Source organism: Scatophagus argus, chromosome 15 (genome assembly GCF_020382885.2).
Source record: "Scatophagus argus isolate fScaArg1 chromosome 15, fScaArg1.pri, whole genome shotgun sequence".
Lineage (NCBI taxonomy): Eukaryota > Metazoa > Chordata > Actinopteri > Scatophagidae > Scatophagus > Scatophagus argus.
Window position 1 is genome coordinate 1,768,464 of NC_058507.1, and position 17,094 is coordinate 1,785,557.

Here is a 17,094-nt window from a genome sequence, read left to right on the forward strand (position 1 = left end):
TTCAGTCAAGTACTGTGCCATACTGCCATCATCTCCCCTTTTCCTCCCTCCTCACATCTGCTTCTTGCCCTTTTTCATTTTTCTTCTTCTCCTCTCCCTTTTCTCCTTCATTTACTTTTCTCTCTCCCTTGAATCCATCCTTGTTTCTTTCATTTTCCTGCAGTCCCTTCCTACATTTCCTTTCTTATATCTTACTTGTCTTTCCTTTGTTCCCTCTTTTCTCCCCACATCCCTCCTTTCTTTACTTCCTTCCTTTCTGCCATCTTTTCCTTCCTTCTTCAGCTGATTACTGGCGAGCTAAACGTTCTAAGTTGTTCCTCCTCTGCTGTAACTTACTCATTGGCGTCCGCGTGAGCCGCCACTAAGCTCTGAAATGGAGGTGAGGACTGGAGGGGCAGAGCCTGCAGGTGTCCGTCCAGGATCGGAATTTCAGGAGGCCCTTGTGGCGGCACGGCGACGTGGCGGCCGGCGGCGGTCTGGTCTGAGCCCGGCTGCAGGTGAGACGGAGGCTGTGGGTACTGGTGCTGGTCAGAGTAAGTGTCAGAGGTCGGCGAGGATGGCGGCTGACCGCTGCTGCTGGGCGTGTTGGCGTCCAGCATCTCCAGGAGGAGGTCGTACACCAGCACCACATTCTTCCTCTTCATGGTGGACAGGTGGTCCATGCCTTTGTTACTGCAGAGACAGGGAGGACGACCGTGAAGCCGAGACAGCAAAGAGAGCTAATCACACGTCCCAGACGCTCCAAGTCTCACAAATCATCACACAAGAACGAGGTTTTCAAGTCACAGGAAATCACATTAAATTAGCTTTTTTCCCTTTTGAACTGGACATCTTCCAGTTCTACACACAATATGTCACATGTGACATTTCCACGAGTTGAACAGAAGTTCACATGGGACTTTGTTTGTTCCACACGTGGAAACGAGCACCAACGAACGCATGTGTTTGTGCGACTGAGAAAGTTGACCGTGAACGTCTGTGAGCGCGTGTGCTTTTCCCGCCCTTTTCTCCGGCTTGTGCTGCGCTTTCGCCGCTTCCTGCCGCCTGTGGCCGTACCTGACGTGGCGGATGTGGGAGAGCAGCATGGTGAGGTGTCCCAGGCGCAGAGTCTGCTGCTGGGTCGACAGGCCCAGTTTGGAAATGGCCCAGACCAGAGCGTCGATCACCGAGTCCAGCAGACGCAGCAGCTTGTTCCTGCTCTCCAGCTCCTCGGCCGTCTGAGGGGAGCTCGTACACAAATCTGCAACACGCACACACACACACACACACACACACACACACACACACACACACACACAACAATCTGCTCAAGTACTGAACTGATATTTATTGATTGTTACCGATCGCCAGGCCACGAAGGCTGAAGCAGCAGAACATAATAACGATCATAAAAAGTTGGGCTGGATGACAAACTATTCTTCAGAGATTTATTTATCAGAGTTACATCCTGCCAGTGGCAGCGAGGAGAAAGTCTGACACACGTTTTAGCTGAAACGTTTTACGAAGATTCGGATTTTACCTTTTTTTAATTTGTGACCCTCAGCAGGTTATTATTTACAGGTTACCTGCAGATGTTGTTAAACGCAGGCAAACACGCTGAAAAGGTGAACGATTCACGAAACTTCGCCACAGCATCGCGCCGGAAAGGCGACGACGAAGGCCTGTGACAGTCATCTGACCGTGGAAGGAATCAGTGCGGTCAGACTGGTTTCGATCCACGTTGTGACAGTGTCAAAATGAGAGCTTTTACAAAGGCTGAACGCAGATGAAACAGTAGGGGGCAGCAGTGAGGAGAAGCTGTAGATCACCCCGTCCTCCCACCATCAGGACAGAGGACAGAGTGAGCAGTTGCACCACCACCTTCCATCTGTCAAAATACATAAATCCTAAATTCCTCCCTGTTCTCTTGACTTTTCAGACTTGATTTCACTTCTTACACAATTTGTTCTTTTTTCAGCCCAGCTGCAGTGGAGCAGAGTCAACACAAAGATCAGAGTCTGGCAGACGACCCTGAGTGTGTGAGTGAGTGTGTGACTGTGTGTGTGTGTCTGTGTCTGTGTGTGAGTGAGTGTGTCGGTGTGTGTGTGTGTCTGTGTGTGTGTGTGTGTGAGTGTGTGTGTGTGTCTGTGTGTGTGTGTGAGTGTGTGTGAGTGTGTGTGTGACTGTGTGTGTGTGTGTGTGTGTGTGACTGTGTGTGAGTGAGTGTGTGTCTGTGTGTGTCTGTGTGAGTGTGTGTGAGTGAGTGTGTGTGTGTCTGTGTGTGAGTGAGTGTGTGACTGTGTGTGTGTGTCTGTGTGTGTGTGTGTGTGTGTGAGTGTCTGTGTGTGTCTGTGTGAGTGTGTGTGAGTGTTTGTGTGAGTGAGTGTGTGTGTGTCTGTGTGTGTGTGTGTGTGTGTCTGTGTGAGTGTCTGTGAGTGTGTCAGGGAGGAACTTTGTTAAACTCTGTGAGGACGTGCTCACAGGTCGATCACCTCGATGAAACCTGCACGGCGGCTGCCGGTCCTGCTGGCTGGGGACGCTGTGACCGCTGGGAACACATGAAAGGTTAAAACACAAAAAACCGCTCGGATATCAGGTCCATCTTCACAGCTCATTTCATCCAAAGTCTCCGAGCTGAACGTTCTGTGTGGGGGAGGAGCACCTGCATGATGACTGAGATCAGTGCAGAGGAACCCTGGATGCTTAAAACGCTTATTAACACTGTTGGAAAATCAGTTTTTTTATTGTGGACGTCCACAAGCCTCAAATTAATGAATTACCAAAACATAACATAAAAATCACCAGAGTGTGTGGATCTCCACTAAGGCTGCTGAATCTCTAAATCAGCTGATCTTTTCATATTTACATTTCATTGATGTTAACCAGATTTTTGCATAAAAATGTGTTGGATTTAGTGGCATCTTGTGCTGAGCCCCCTTCGTCCCAGCCTTCCCTTCGATGACAGCCCCCCCTCTACAGCCAGTGTTTAGTCTGTCAGTCCTGGGCTGCGGTTCAGCATGGCGGACTCGGCCACAGGAGCCGCTCTCTCTCTGTAGATGTAAAACGTTCCTTCCAACAGATCCTCCTCGCTGCACCTTTTAAACACTTAAATCGTGGGAATGCTATTTTATTACTGCTCACATGTGAAGCAGGCGCCATCAACATTTGCTTCAGAGCGATGAGAGCTCGTTTCATGCATATTAAAAACAAACGGGTGAGACGGAGCAGAAGGCTTTGGTTAGTGTCACGTCTGGGTTGGGCTGCAGCAGCAGGTCCCATTCTGGATGTGGTTAACGTGGATTCATTAAGCTCTGCTGCTGACAAACCTCTTCATCGATCACCTCAAACACGTAGTAAATGTTTTATTGATGCGGCAGCGAGGTGGGCTGCAGTTCACATCTGACTGGGTCAAATGATTATCTCCTAACTGCTGCTTTCTAGGCAAACAAAATCTGATTCGAGATCTCCAGGTTTCAGCTGTTGGCTTCTGATTAAAGTCTGATTAGGCCTGAAAGTGGATCCAACTGATCCAAACCGAAAAGCCGTTTAACTTCTTTTCTTTTCCTGTGGAAGTGTGACGTGTGTGATAACATCTGCACTGACGTGTCCTGCCGCCGCGGCTAACAGATGAGCATGATAACACAAGAGCAGAGATAAACTGCTGTGATCGGTGACTTCATCAGACGGCTGTGAGATCACCTGTAAGTGTTTTCGCAGCATCAGTGGATCTAATGTGCTTTCTGCTCTGCTCGCATGTGTTTAGCATGTGGGTGAGACATGTGACCCACTGCAGATTAGAGTTTCAGTAACCACAACAAAGCAGAGGGACAAACTTATCTGGGTTACGTAAGACCCAGAAGCACTCGCTGCAACCCAACTCATCCGTCTCGGAGGGAATGAAGCGAAGGCTGCGGTTTGTCTGCGTCACTGAAAACTCACTGGAGTTGAGGAGGATCATGGCCTTCAGACAGACGTACTCCTCCCTCTGAAGCTTCAGCTCACGAAACCGAGAGGTGGCTGCCAGCAGCATGTCGAAGATCTCCATGATGCCCTCCACACACTGTCCCTCCTCCCTGCAGAGAGGAGGGGGGAGGGGGGAGAGGTGGAGGGAAGCAGAAAGACAGAGAGAGAATATGAGCTTTAGCTTTGACAAAACAACTCATGAAAGCAATAAAACTTATCTGAGTTTGAGAGAAACACAAATTGAGAGGAAAGAGAGAGAGACATGAAGAGGCAAAGAATAAAGAGGACAAAGGAGGACAAAGACGGAGAAACAGCAGGAAGCCATAAACACAAGTGAGAGAGTCAGAGGAGCCACAACAAGCTGTCCAATGTTCACACTGAGCGACAGGCCGCAGGTAAACACACCAACAGGTGCTCAGGTGTGTGTGTGTGAAAGGCTCAGTCGTTCGCAAAGGAACGCTGTGGTTAACGTGAGCGTGCGTCTGCAAGAAAGCATCTGCAAGTCATCGCATTCGGCTCACGTGTGGCCCGGCAATGTGACAATGAAACTCTGGTCATCGTGCAAACGCTCATTCTGAGACCCGAAACCAGTCAGGATGTCGTACTGGTGCTGGAGTCGACAACTACCTGGTGGCCAGGTGTGTCATCAGCTCGCACCCAAAGCAAACTGACAGACAAAGTGAACTGAGGTGTTTCTTTAATGCTGTAATTATGATAATAACCGCATATCAAAGATCTGAATCCAGCCGCGGGTGTTACCACGACATGCTAATTTATGCAGCGAAATGCAGACGAACCATCTTTTCCTCATGTCTGCTCCCAAAACGACATCCTAAGTGTTGATTGGCTACAAACCGACACTCCAGCTATCTCCAAGATACGCAAGACTTTTGCACTTTCGACTTGACAAATTCTGCTTCTGAGTCACAGAAAGCAAACGGCTTCCAACCAAGCAACTTTTCTCTGGAACACCTGAAAACCTGCTTTGTCTTTCCAATCTTTAATCAAATGAGGGAGAACAAAAAAAAGAAAAAATTACGAGGCTAATTAAGTGAAAAGGTGAGGGTGGATCACGGAGGAAACGGCCAAGTGCGTCGGTTAAATTTGCATCCAGGATGTTTTCCTGAGCCGTCCAAGGAGAAAGGGCTCCTGTCGGCTAACGGGGGGCAGCTGTGTTATGAAAACACACCAAGGCTGTAGCCTGTAGTGACAGTTTCCGTGGCGTTGGGGGAATAAAGGCCAAACACTCAACTCAACCCACCAGACGAGGAAGAAAGATTAATCCGCCAAAGAAAATAGTCCCCGACGACTGCTCTATTTCCTCCTGAAGTACGATGCCATAAATTAACACAATTAGATTACAAAAATCGAGTAAAGTTTAAAACATTAAAAATCTATGACAAATCAGTGATACGTTTTAGAAGTCAGACTGAGCAGAAATGTTCAGATGCTTTGAGTTGGCACAAGTTATGAGTGTTGCAGAACAGAAACATCTAAAACATGCAGGGCTGGTGAAACATGTTTAATTTAAACTCTTCCCGTCACTTTGAGCCTCCTGTAACGCTGCGCACCAGCTGTAATCTGAATGTGACTTCCTGTCATCACTGTACTGCACTTTGGACACCAGAAACAACTCACAATGTTTAAATGTTTCGTTAATGGCTACTACTGCGGACAAATTGCAGGAACAAGTCTAATGCGGTTCATCAGCAAATCCAAACTGCTGCTAAAGTGGCAGCCTAATTAGAGCACGAATCCAAAGGGGGAAGTGAGGGGCCACAAACAGCCCACTGCTGTCTGGACAAAGTTGAAGGTCAGTGTGGCAGGGAACAGCGAGAGATAAAAGATTTTTGGCAAGAAAACGAGCCAGCAGGCCACAAAAATCAGAGATCTATCTGCAGAGAATGTTGCTGATATGTTTTCACTGTTTCAAGGCCCGACTGAACTCCCTGTTTAATGTGTAACAGTGTGGGAAGGTTGGACGGTAAGCAGCATCACCGCTGTGGCAAGCATGGAAGCTGCACACGAGCTGCTCACAAGCAGGAAGAGCAGTTAACCTTCGTTCACACTTTTTGAGAGTCAAAAAGCAGAAAATTCCAAACAGCAGCTGCAGCCTTCAGCTGACCTAATGCTAATGCTGAAACAGGCTAAAGTAAGGCCTCCATGTCGTGTCTCAGAAGGGTTAAACAGTTAATAGCTGCCTGTGTGTTTTATTACAGAGGTGTAGCTGTTCCACACCTGAGTCACACAATAAAACAACTTTAATCTTAACCAGCGTTTGGATCCACTTGCCCATAAATGCATCACGACCTTGGGCACGTTGGGGGCCTGGACCCTGGAGTCCACCGCTGACTAGGTGCTCCCAGGATGAGTGATGTTAGTGGTTCTAACTGAGCTGTTGAATGAAAGCTTCTCAGCCTGCTCACCTGTTGAGCTTGAAGTCTGGAGAGAAGATGAGTTTTCCAGGATGATCCACTGACCTCCACATGAGGCCCAGCATCAGGATCTCCAGCCAGCAGCACTTCAGCAGGTGGATCTGGTCGGCTAAGCTCAGCTCTACGAAGCCTGAGGACATACCACACAGTCAGATGAGAAACAACATAGCTGTCACGCTCATACTCTGCCTGCTTCAGCACCACTTTGAGTAGCCTGGAAGACACTGGGACTGGACACCGAAGGCAAAATGTGCACCTGAACGACTGAGGAAAATCCTTGAATGATTTTTATTTTTCTAATTAGTCTTCCTGTTCACTTAATGCTGCCGTGGCCTTTTGCAGACTCTGCACATGAACATTTTTACAAAAGAGCCAAAAACAAAGAATGAGCACTTTACCAGATTGATTTTCACTGGTTGCATAACAGACATTATTGAACTAACACGAAACAGGAAGCTAACAGGCAGATATCGACACACACGACTGCGCAGTCACTCTGCTGTCAGTGCACTGAGTGTGCAGCCACTCTGTGACTACGTGTCTCAGTGCACAAGATTGCAACAGAGAAGCTGCAGGCCTTCTGTCTGATTTATAATGAAAGCCTTCAGTACAAGACATAAAAACGTATCACTGCTTTGTAGTTGTTCAGCTGCACGCAGCAGTCATGTCTCATAATATCTGTAGTGACTGACAGAGAGCTTCATCAGCTCAACATCACAGCTTGTGGTGGACCACAAAGCTTCAGGCGGTCGTTGCTGCAGAGAAGCTACAGACTGTAAAACGTGGAGGCTTCACACACGCGTCCAACCGGACAGCAAAGATCTACACAACCAGCACAGCTTCAAGATTAGAGGCAGCAGTTCAGTATGGGAGCACATGTGAGATCTGGTCCCAATGTGGCCTTCAGGTCCTGAGTTCAGCTGCTGAATGATGGACAGGAAACATCAGGATCTGACAGTCAAGCTGACCTTTGACCTTCTGGATAGAAAATCATTTCATCCTGTTAGACATTTGGGTGAAATTCATTCAGAATTGGTGAATGAATTCTTGAGTCAGCAAATTCTCTTCAGTTCGTCTTTGAGTCCAAGTTGACGTTTGTGCCAAATTTGAAGAAATTCCATCCAGACTGAGATAACCCAAAAACATATCACCTCTGGCCGCAAAAGAGTTTCTTGTCTTCTGAAGAAATCAGGTTAAAGACATTCAAATCTCACTGTTGTGCTGTCAGTGTTGCAATTTTCTGTATTTTATCACCAAACTACATGTGTTGGACGGACTGGTTTTATCAGAGGGATAAGACGTGCTTGGCTGGGCTAAGCTAAAAGACTGGGAGCAGAAGAAGCAGTTCAGCCTTGTAGAGGATAATATTTTAATATTTGTGTAAATAATCCATGATTGGCCTTGTGGATCTTTTGTTTATCAGTTTATCTGGATGCCTTTTCACTTTTCATGAAGTGTACTTTCGTACAGTTATGGTTACAGACTGTTTCTCCACCTCCCTACACTCATGCTGAGTGGAATTTATTTGCCATAAAAGCCCACACACTAAAACACACAATAAACAACGTAAAAGCAAAATTTTTATTGTGATTGGTGTAAATTTTGTACACGATAATCATGTAGTTTGCTCTATTACAGCTGCAACCACACTGTCTGCCTCTATTGGCTTACCAACAGCTTCGAAGCAAAGGGAAAAGACGACTTTGTTGTTTAATGATCCGAGTGAGCGAGTTACTTTCTCCCAACTCACTAAGCTTACTGGCTGGACAACACGAGAGCTCCTTAAGAGTGAAGCCAAAACATCTGAACGCCCCCTGGTGGCTGGCTGCAGTACAGCTCATGAACCCTCCCATGTCAGCAGATGAGATACGGGCCAAACAAGATCTCAAAGAACACGTCAAATAAATTTTTCCCAAAGATTTTCTAGTAATGTGATGCTATAAAAACAGGCTGAAAAGTCATGATTGGCAGCTGAGTTGTGGACAAAAACAAACGCAAACCCAAATCTGGCAATGGGCTGCTGAAGCCAGCTCTGCAACACTGACATCACCTAACAGGAACTTTGTGTTTTACCTGACAGCACCTTGCTCACCTGTCTGTGCTTTCTTGTCTCTTTAATACAGCAGACAATGAGCACTCATTTTATTTGTGTCAGGGTGCAGGGGGGAGAAAATCCTTTAAAAAAATCTGTGAAAACGGTCTTTCTTCAAATAAAAGAAAAGAGAAGAAAAATGTCCATGATCCCTTCACATTAACACCTCTCATGGGAAGTTACCTGCTGGGCTGAACACTAGCTGACAGGAGGAGAAGGCAGGAGAGGGGAGGAGATGGAAGGAAAGATAGCAGCATAAAACAGGACAGGAAGGTGGGGAAAATGAGGCCAGATGAGTCAGTCAGGACGGAGAGAAATTCACTAATTGCAGCCCATAATTTTAAACATAAAAGCTTAATGATCACAGTCATGGCTGGTTTCTGTCTATCCATGCTGTCATTATCTCATTTGTTTATTTAACCATTGCACGCAACGTCTGACACACACGACTGACATGAGCGATGGGTGGAGGATGTGTTTACTGTAGCCTCGGGTTTGTTTTCACCTGTACAACCCACAGTCTCAGCATGCCTGACTTCCACAACACTGTTGATGGTGACAAAGCCAAAGTGATCCCACTGACCGAGGATCATCCATCAGCAGCGAACACAAGGCCACAATGTTTACCCTGACCTTAACCTTCAAACAGCTCTTTCCCTCAGCAAGGCCAAACACAGTGTACCAAGACTTCATCTGATTACATGTAAACTGGGATCTAATTAAAGTTCCTTCTGTCCGGCGTCCAACTTGGTCAGACAGACACGACCTGACCATTTAGATTACGGTTTTAACATTAAATCTGCTGCAAATCTTACCAGGGATCTTTTTAGCCCAGCTGATCATGAGGACCAGCTCCTTGTCTGCCAGGTTGGTGAGGGACATCATCATGCTGGCCTCGGTGAAGGGCTTCTTCAGGTCCTCCATGAGGTAGATCTCTGGAGGCTCCGCCTCCATGATGCGGGAGATGAACTCCTCCGGGCTCATGGCCGAGTGGTATGTGTGATTCGCCTGAGGGAGGGGGGCGAAAGGAGCCTCCAGGTGGAGATGCCGCTGGGCCCGAGAACCCGGGCCCACCCTGACCACGCCTCTGCCTGAGGGATCCCGAGGCTGGAGTCCACCACGGCGGTGCCGAGCTCCTCGATAGCTGCAGCGCTCACGCCGTACGCCTGGTGTATGAAGACAGCGAGAGAGGAAGAACTTATGGACCAAATCTTGTTTCATGTGTTCCAAAGTGGAAAATCCTACATCTTCAATCTCTGTACTTTCTTAAAATCTTAGAAACTTCCTGACTGTCAGCACCAGGGTCGATAGCAGATCTTCTGGCAGGTGGTTTCAAGTGAAGATCTTCATCACAAGGCTAAATACTCATTTACACAGGTGTGGAGGACTTTGGTTCCTGACACTGCTGCAGTAGTCAACAGAGCTGAACTTGTCACAACGTGGAGGACTTTAAAGACCGCAGAAAGACTGATACGCAGAGTAAATGGCTGACACATCAAGGTCAGCACCTCAATCAGCACCAAATAATCACATCAAAATGTCCTGGAAATCTCTGCAGATAAGATTTCTGTTTTCAAGGGTAGAGAAGCACCATTTGGGACAATGCAAGAACACAACTCAACAAAATAAAAACAGCTGAAACATCTCTTAATGTGCAATGTAGACGCTAAACTGCATCTCTGCAGCTGAAGGCTTGATGAACTGTCTCAGACTGGTATTTGAGACTCCAGATCGTGTGTTTTCTGAAGTCTCAAAGATCATATGCCATAATGAGATTGCAGGTTCAACTCTTTCATCGCTTCTCTTTAGGCGCCTTGAACTTTTCTGCTGCCGTAAGATGACAAAACGTCAAAGAGCACCAAGTATGAGAAGAGGTGAGCACCTACCACACTTCATCATGCCCACTTCATAGCATTTACGTAAGCGGCAGGCCTGGCAGCTTTTACGTCGGTTCTTGTCGATGGTGCACTGATTTGTGGCGGGGCAGATGTAGTCATTGTGTCCTGAGGAAAAGGAAAAACACACTGCAGAACTCATCGAGGAGAAAGAATAAATGGTGAGTGAACACAGACAGGAAGATGCTGTTGGTACCTTGGATGCTCCTCTTGAAAAAGGCCTTGCAGCCCTCGCAGGACCACACGCCGTAGTGGTAACCCGAGGCGTAGTCGTGGCACACGGCGCAGAAGTGCATGTCGGCTTTCCCCACTGCAGAGGAACACAAGGAGGAGTTCACGCCTTCCGCTGCTTCCTCCGATCTCTTCCCCAGAGGCTTGATGGCACTGCAGGAAGAAAGACAGACGGTGTGACAAACGGACAACCTGACATTGAGAGTTTCAGCCCGTCAGCCACCTGTCTGTCTCCATCTCCCAACTCTTTTGCTGAGAATGTCTCCACACTCGCATTTCAGCCAACTGGAACATCACATCAGAAAACCTGAACTGAACTGTGTCTCAAAGCTTGCAGCGATGGGTTTTAGCCGATCTTCAGCGGCTGAGGTCCTCACTTTGCTGCAGGGGTGTGGCAGGGAGAGTAATGGAGCAGATAAAAATAAAGATAACGAACATTTCACTGGTGACTTTAAGTATGAGGCCACATGGACAGAAACACTGAAACAACAGTCCTCCCTCTGACCCTGCACTTCCGTTACTGTGTGCTCTTCAGCTCCCCCTGCTGTCCATCAGGCGCCTCTGCACTTCAAACCCTCCAGCGTCTGGGCCGTGCCTCGTCATTTACATGCAGCTTTAAGATCCAAATGTCAAGTGCAAAAATAAGAATTTTTGTTTTTTCTATATGCTTGAAGTATGTGAATTTAACGTTTCGATCTCCCATTTTTTGTGAGTTTTGTGGATTTTTAAATTTAAAAATTAAAATTTTAAAATGTAAATGTTCAAAATTTTGAAATACAAATTTCAAAATTTAATGTCATTTAAATATATTATTTTTATTTTCACTTTAACATTATCAGATCAGCATAATCCATCATAAATTCAATTTCCCTGATTATTATATAGAGCCTAGTGGCTCTTTTTAATATTAGCCTTTTTAACTTTATGTTTCTAATTCTGATCCAAAATATCCTCCATACTTCTGAGCCAAGTGTGTTTATGGAATTCTTGCAATGAACTCATCACAGTTTATAAGCAAATGGCAGCAGATTCAGTTCATTAAAGGACGCTGCTCAGACTGGACTAAGTAGTCCAGTCCAGTCCGGATATGAAGCCACGTGTTTTGCCACAAACCATGTGTGAGGAAAGCCGTGACACAGAACGTTACGGCAGTGGGTTTTTAGTTCTGCACACTGCTTCTCAAACTCCGTGAGCAGTTCAGTAAACCATCACTCACCAAACACTTTGCAAAGGTATTACTTCCATGCGTTGTTCACTCAGGAAACCCTACCTGCTGGGGTTGATGCTGTGGGCTTTGGACTCCAGCCAGGGCGCATGTGGGCTGGGTTCATTGTAGACAAGAGGCTGAGGGCAGTGCAGAGTCAGCGAGGGCACAGTGGGCAGGCTGTGGGAGGGCCAGAAGGCTGACGGGCTGTCAGTGATGGGCGGCCTGGCATAGCTCAGCACAGACGGGCTATAAAAGGTCAGAGGTCCGTGGCCGTGGTTGTACTCGTGGCTACTGTCCGTGTACGGGGAGGGGATGCATACGGTGTGGCTGTCCATGGTCAGAGGAGGGCTGTAGACGGTGGGCAGGAGTCCCGGGGAGCTCTGCCTCTCCGAGGCTTTACTGGAGTCCACCTCCTGGAGCTGAAGCAGGGGTAACGGGTGAGCATCGACCTTGGGCGAGGAGGCCATGTCAGGGGGGATCGACCGTGGATGCTGACAGCGGTGATGAAGATGATGATGCAGCTGGTTCCTCTATTGCATATTCCAGTGTAGGCAAGTCCTGTGGCAGAGGCAGAGAAACACTGTGTCACGGACAGAATATCACACCACCAAACCGAAAAACAGACACAAAAGGGAAAACTTTTCATGCATCCTTTTCTGGGAAATGACAAATTGAGTTTGTGTTTTTGAAAGGACCAGACAAATTTGCCTTAATTTAGTCCGCATCAGGCTCTCTAACTAATGCTGAGCTGTTGTGACTCTGTTCACTGGGGGTTAACTGGAGTCGTCCTCCCGCCAGCCGTGATGCTGCTGTTCAAGGACACTCAAGATTCCACGCGAAAACAGAAGATAATGAAAGTTTTCTTTAGCGAGTGACTCACAGTCGGAGGGCAAAATGAGACCCTGCTGCTGCACGTGTGGACAAGATCTGACAAAAAGGGAGCTTGAAGGGAAGTTAGAAGCTCCTTTTACCAGGTGAGACGTCTCCTTTGTTTGCATAAATAATTGTGTTGGATGTTTTCACATTATTCAAACCGAACAAATAATGTAAAACTGTGGCCTTCTGGAGATGACAGGTTTTAGTTTAAGGACACTGATCGACACACTGCTGAACTAAAAGCCAGAAGTGGTAAGCAAAGAGCCGAAATTCAGAAAGTTTAGAAAGCAAAGGGATGTGAAAAGCCACAACTGTTGATTGTCTCACTGCAGTGTTACATTCTGAACAGGAGACACCTCTGCATGTCATTCTTACTGGAAACCACTCAAAACATCAGACACCAAATCATGAACCTGATGCTTTTATGACACCACGTGGACATGTGGACGCGTGAAGACCAAAGAGTGTCAGATGCTGCCACACTCCTGCTCGTTCTCTCTGTTACAAGCCGAGTTCGATGAGCCGGGATAAATGATGCAACAGCTCAGCACTGTGTGAAAGGTGAAGAGAACGACTCCTCCGAACGCAGCCTGGAAACACAGAACGATCGGCCTGTGTGTCTGCAGCCAAACTGTCCCAGAGAGGCCATCAGCTGGTTAATCAGTGCGAGATTCAACAACACAGCAGCCGGCGGCTCGGCACAGAGAACCACACACACCCACTCGTCGGGACGTTTTCAAGTGTCTTTTGGGTGATTTATGCCTTTGTTCCATACTCAACGGCACAAAGAAGAACTTCTAGGGTTCAGGGTTCAGACTGAGTCCAGATTCCTCTATGGTGGCCCTCAAGTGCACACATAAAGCTGCATTCAGGCTACCTTCACTGACCCCTGTGGCCACATGCCCGACAGTGTTTACTGACCTTGTTGAGGCTGATATTTAACCGAATTACACTGTGTTGGGCGGCTTGAGTCCACCGAGCCAAACGGATGGTGATGGTGAACATGTGACGGCGGCTATCCTCCAAAAACGTCTGATTTTCTGCTGGGAAGTCACATTCCCACTCCCAGTTGAATTCAGGATGTTTTTTAATGCATATAAATTCAGTCCTTCAGTTAGAAGAATTAAAATTCATAAGACAAACTCAGGATGAAGACTTGTGGACAGACTCCTGTACGGAGGGCAGCCTGGATGTTCACGAGGGCAGGAAGTGGAAGTCAGATAAGTTAGAAATCACAACAGACAACAAACAAAATAACATTTAAAATAAATATTAATGAGATTTTAAGAGTCTGCCAACAATCTACTGTACCAAACTGGACTTAGAAGTCACGAGGGGAGTTTCAGACGTTGTTCTTCTACGGTGTGGAGTGGACAGAAAACGTCAGGCCAAACAGTCACAAGGTCACTCAGATCAGCAGTCAACAGGTGTGTCACACGTGTCAGGTCAAAGTGACACCTTTACCTGCCCAGCCTGAGGCTACACCCCGTCCTCCTTTAGGGCCTGATCTGAAGTCTGCATTTCTAAAACGTCACGTCATGCAGGGTCTAAACGCTTCCTCTTTCAAACAAAACTCCACCGTCTTCTTTTACTTTACTTTGAGGAAGCTTTGTGTCGTCCCACAAGTCCTTCGTCCCGGTCACACGGGCCACATCATGCACAGAACTGAACATGTTGATCCCGTGGAATAACAAATAAATTCACAAAGATACTGTTGATTTGTTATTAACTGTGCACATCATTTGTCACTTGTCCATCATGTGTTGATGTTAAACATCACAGCTTGTACTGTCAACTCAGGGAACTTGTCCCAGTTTAGGCTTACGCTTCCTAGTGACTCGGAGCTTGGATATTTTTGACCAGGACTGAACACACAGTTGGATTGTATGAGGGTGTACAGCTCATTCTGAGGAGGTGGTGGAGGCGGTGGAGGCTCCTCCTCCTCAATTCAGTTCAGTTTATTTATATAGCGCCAATTCACAACAAAAGTTATCTCATGACACTTTCCAATTAGAGCAGGTCTAGACCAAACTCTTTAGTTAAATTGTAATACAAAGAGCCCAACATTCCTCCTCCTGACTGCTCCAGCTGACTGCTCTAAGACTTCAGCCCCTGAACATGGATGCGGCAAACCTCAGATCAGACCAAACGTTTTCACTCACCACCGACTGAGAGTGACTACTGACTGTCCAGAGCAACTGACAAAGACTGGAAAGGACCAATAACGGCAAAGCACTCTGTTTTGATTGCTCTGCTGTTGTAAATGACCGCCATGACGTGAGACTCTTTCCTGGTGTTCGATCAGCACTGATTAGTTTGGTGCGTTGAGCTGGTCGACTCTGCGTAAAGCTGAGGTCGGGTCATGTTCATGCAAATACAAATACAAATACGACAAACCGTCCATCAGCCACAGCCAGATCTCCCGCTCTACACGGAAAATGAACAAAATCATTGAGATGAATCGTCCAAACTGACATGCGTCGTTACAACCAGCCTGCACGCTGCTCAGGAGCTAAACTTTAGCAGATCAGGGTTGACAAAACAAGCACAAGGGCGGATACTTTAATACAGACTGAGTGTCAGGAAATGAAACTGGTGCAGAGAATCAACACAAGATGCACAATAATAGAAATAATCATATTACAACTAATCGCCTCATTCTGGCTGACATTTCACACCTGAATTTGTTCTCAGATTTAAACACTCAGAGCCTGCTTAATTCATCACAGTCTGTGATTAAAACGTTCCTTGGAAAAGAGAAAAAAACAAACCCAACAACCCAAAGTTAAAAATTTAGTTAAAAAAATGAAAGAACTGCACAGCGAATGAGAAGCCATGAAAAAGATTCACTTACTCCTTCAGGCTGTGTGGCTCAGCAGTTCGACGGCAGTCAGAGCTGTGTTGTCAGAACGTCTGCTGAAGTTTGAGCTTTGGACAGACTGGCGTTCATGGCAGCCTTCCATGGTAAACCACCAGGCAGGCAACAAAGGGTCAAAGGACACAGTCTTAATGCAACTCTTTCATCCAATGATTCATTCACGTCACTGAATGATCTGGTGTTTTAACCAGCAGGCCTGCAGGGCAGCAGTTCGCTTCCTTCCTTTCTTCTCCCCCCTCCACCACCATTTCTAAAGAACAAAAACTGAAAATTTTCCACAGTCCCAAAGTCTTGTTCAAACACAAGGAGAAGGCAGACGTGGTGGATCATACCGACAGTCTGAAGTTCAACAACTTAACAAGTCAGCTGTCAAGCGTTTCAGAAAAGCAACTGCAGGAAAATCGTTCATCCATGACAACCACAGATTTTATCAAACACCAAAAATCTTTGATTGCGTGACAAGCAAAGCAGGAACAGGTATCTGCATTTACCTTCTACTGGTCTCAGTGACTTGACTGTAAAAGTAAGTAGTGGATGTGAAATGTGCGCGCACACATTCGTCTCTTACACGGCGTGAAATTAAACAATACAGCTGTCTCTTTAAAATACAATTAAAGATAAATAATAAACGACCAAAGTCACTGATGAGCCTGACTAAATCGTTACGAGATGCTGCTCCTCTGACTTCATTAAGCTGAAGAGCTGCTGTTTGTTTAGAGCTGAAACAAGAAAAGAAATTAGCCGAGTTAACCGCAGTCTGTTTTTCTCATGAACGCGACCTTTAATCCTTTTCTAATCGCGTCAAAGTGTGTTTAAGACAGCAAACTAAAGCGATATTTCTAAAAGTTCTCTGCTTTGAAAGACAAAAGGAGGATTGTAGAAGAAGAAATTTAACTGGGTCAGATTTTAACAATTGATCAAGGAATCAAAAAATTATCAATTGGCTAACTGATGAAAGGACTATTTGTTGTGGCCTTACACTTTAATTTAAGAGGTTTTGTTATTTGATTTATAGTATTTCTTTAAATCTCTGTGGGCTTTAACCCTTCACCTTAACTTTGATATCTGGATCCTTTTCTTGTCTTGCACATACTTGAATGAGTAAATTCTGGATGGATGCTTCACAGGGACTTTCACACAACATCTGAGCTGATGAATGAACAAAAAAACAAACCCAAACAAGACAAAACTAAAAACCTGGAAGGCCCTGCAGAGTCCAGACCGAAAGCTTTGCTCGCACCCCTGATAAAGGAATCCGCCATGAAGAGAAAAACTGTGTTTCTGAGCACAAAAGCAGCTCAGATCTGCCCCCTTTGGAAGACAGAAGATGAGGTCAAAGTGTGTCTCTCTTCACCAAACGTCCTCGCTGGAGCTGCAGTTTCAACACATCCATCTGCGAGCAGCGAAGAGGACACACGCTGCCGTCAGGCTGCAACAAAGCAATGAGAAACGTCCCGTGAAACAGACGCATATCACAGACGTGTTTATTTCCTGTGTGTGAGGGAGCGTGGAGTCCTGCCCCCCCCGGACGAGGCTCC

At 46.5% G+C, this 17,094-nt stretch overlaps 1 protein-coding gene across 5 annotated transcripts in view; it reads right to left on the minus strand.

Annotated features, from left to right (window-relative positions):
- Positions 1 to 17,094, minus strand: part of LOC124072358 (estrogen receptor beta-like) — a 92,534-nt gene that overhangs the window by 3,419 nt on the left and 72,021 nt on the right. For 4 of the 5 annotated variants that reach the window (XM_046413751.1, XM_046413749.1, XM_046413750.1 and 1 more), the window contains 8 exons: positions 11,866 to 12,360; positions 10,561 to 10,748; positions 10,356 to 10,472; positions 9,285 to 9,635; positions 6,369 to 6,507; positions 3,919 to 4,052; positions 1,057 to 1,240; positions 337 to 672 (listed from right to left, as the gene is read on the minus strand). In XM_046413751.1, coding sequence (XP_046269707.1) covers positions 337 to 672; positions 1,057 to 1,240; positions 3,919 to 4,052; positions 6,369 to 6,507; positions 9,285 to 9,635; positions 10,356 to 10,472; positions 10,561 to 10,748; positions 11,866 to 12,269 — 1,853 coding nt within the window. In that variant the 5' untranslated portion in view covers positions 12,270 to 12,360. Of the gene's footprint in view, positions 1 to 336; positions 673 to 1,056; positions 1,241 to 3,918; positions 4,053 to 6,368; positions 6,508 to 9,284; positions 9,636 to 10,355; positions 10,473 to 10,560; positions 10,749 to 11,865; positions 12,361 to 15,532; positions 15,660 to 17,094 lie in introns of those variants that run through there. The other variant, XM_046413748.1, reaches the window with a different exon arrangement.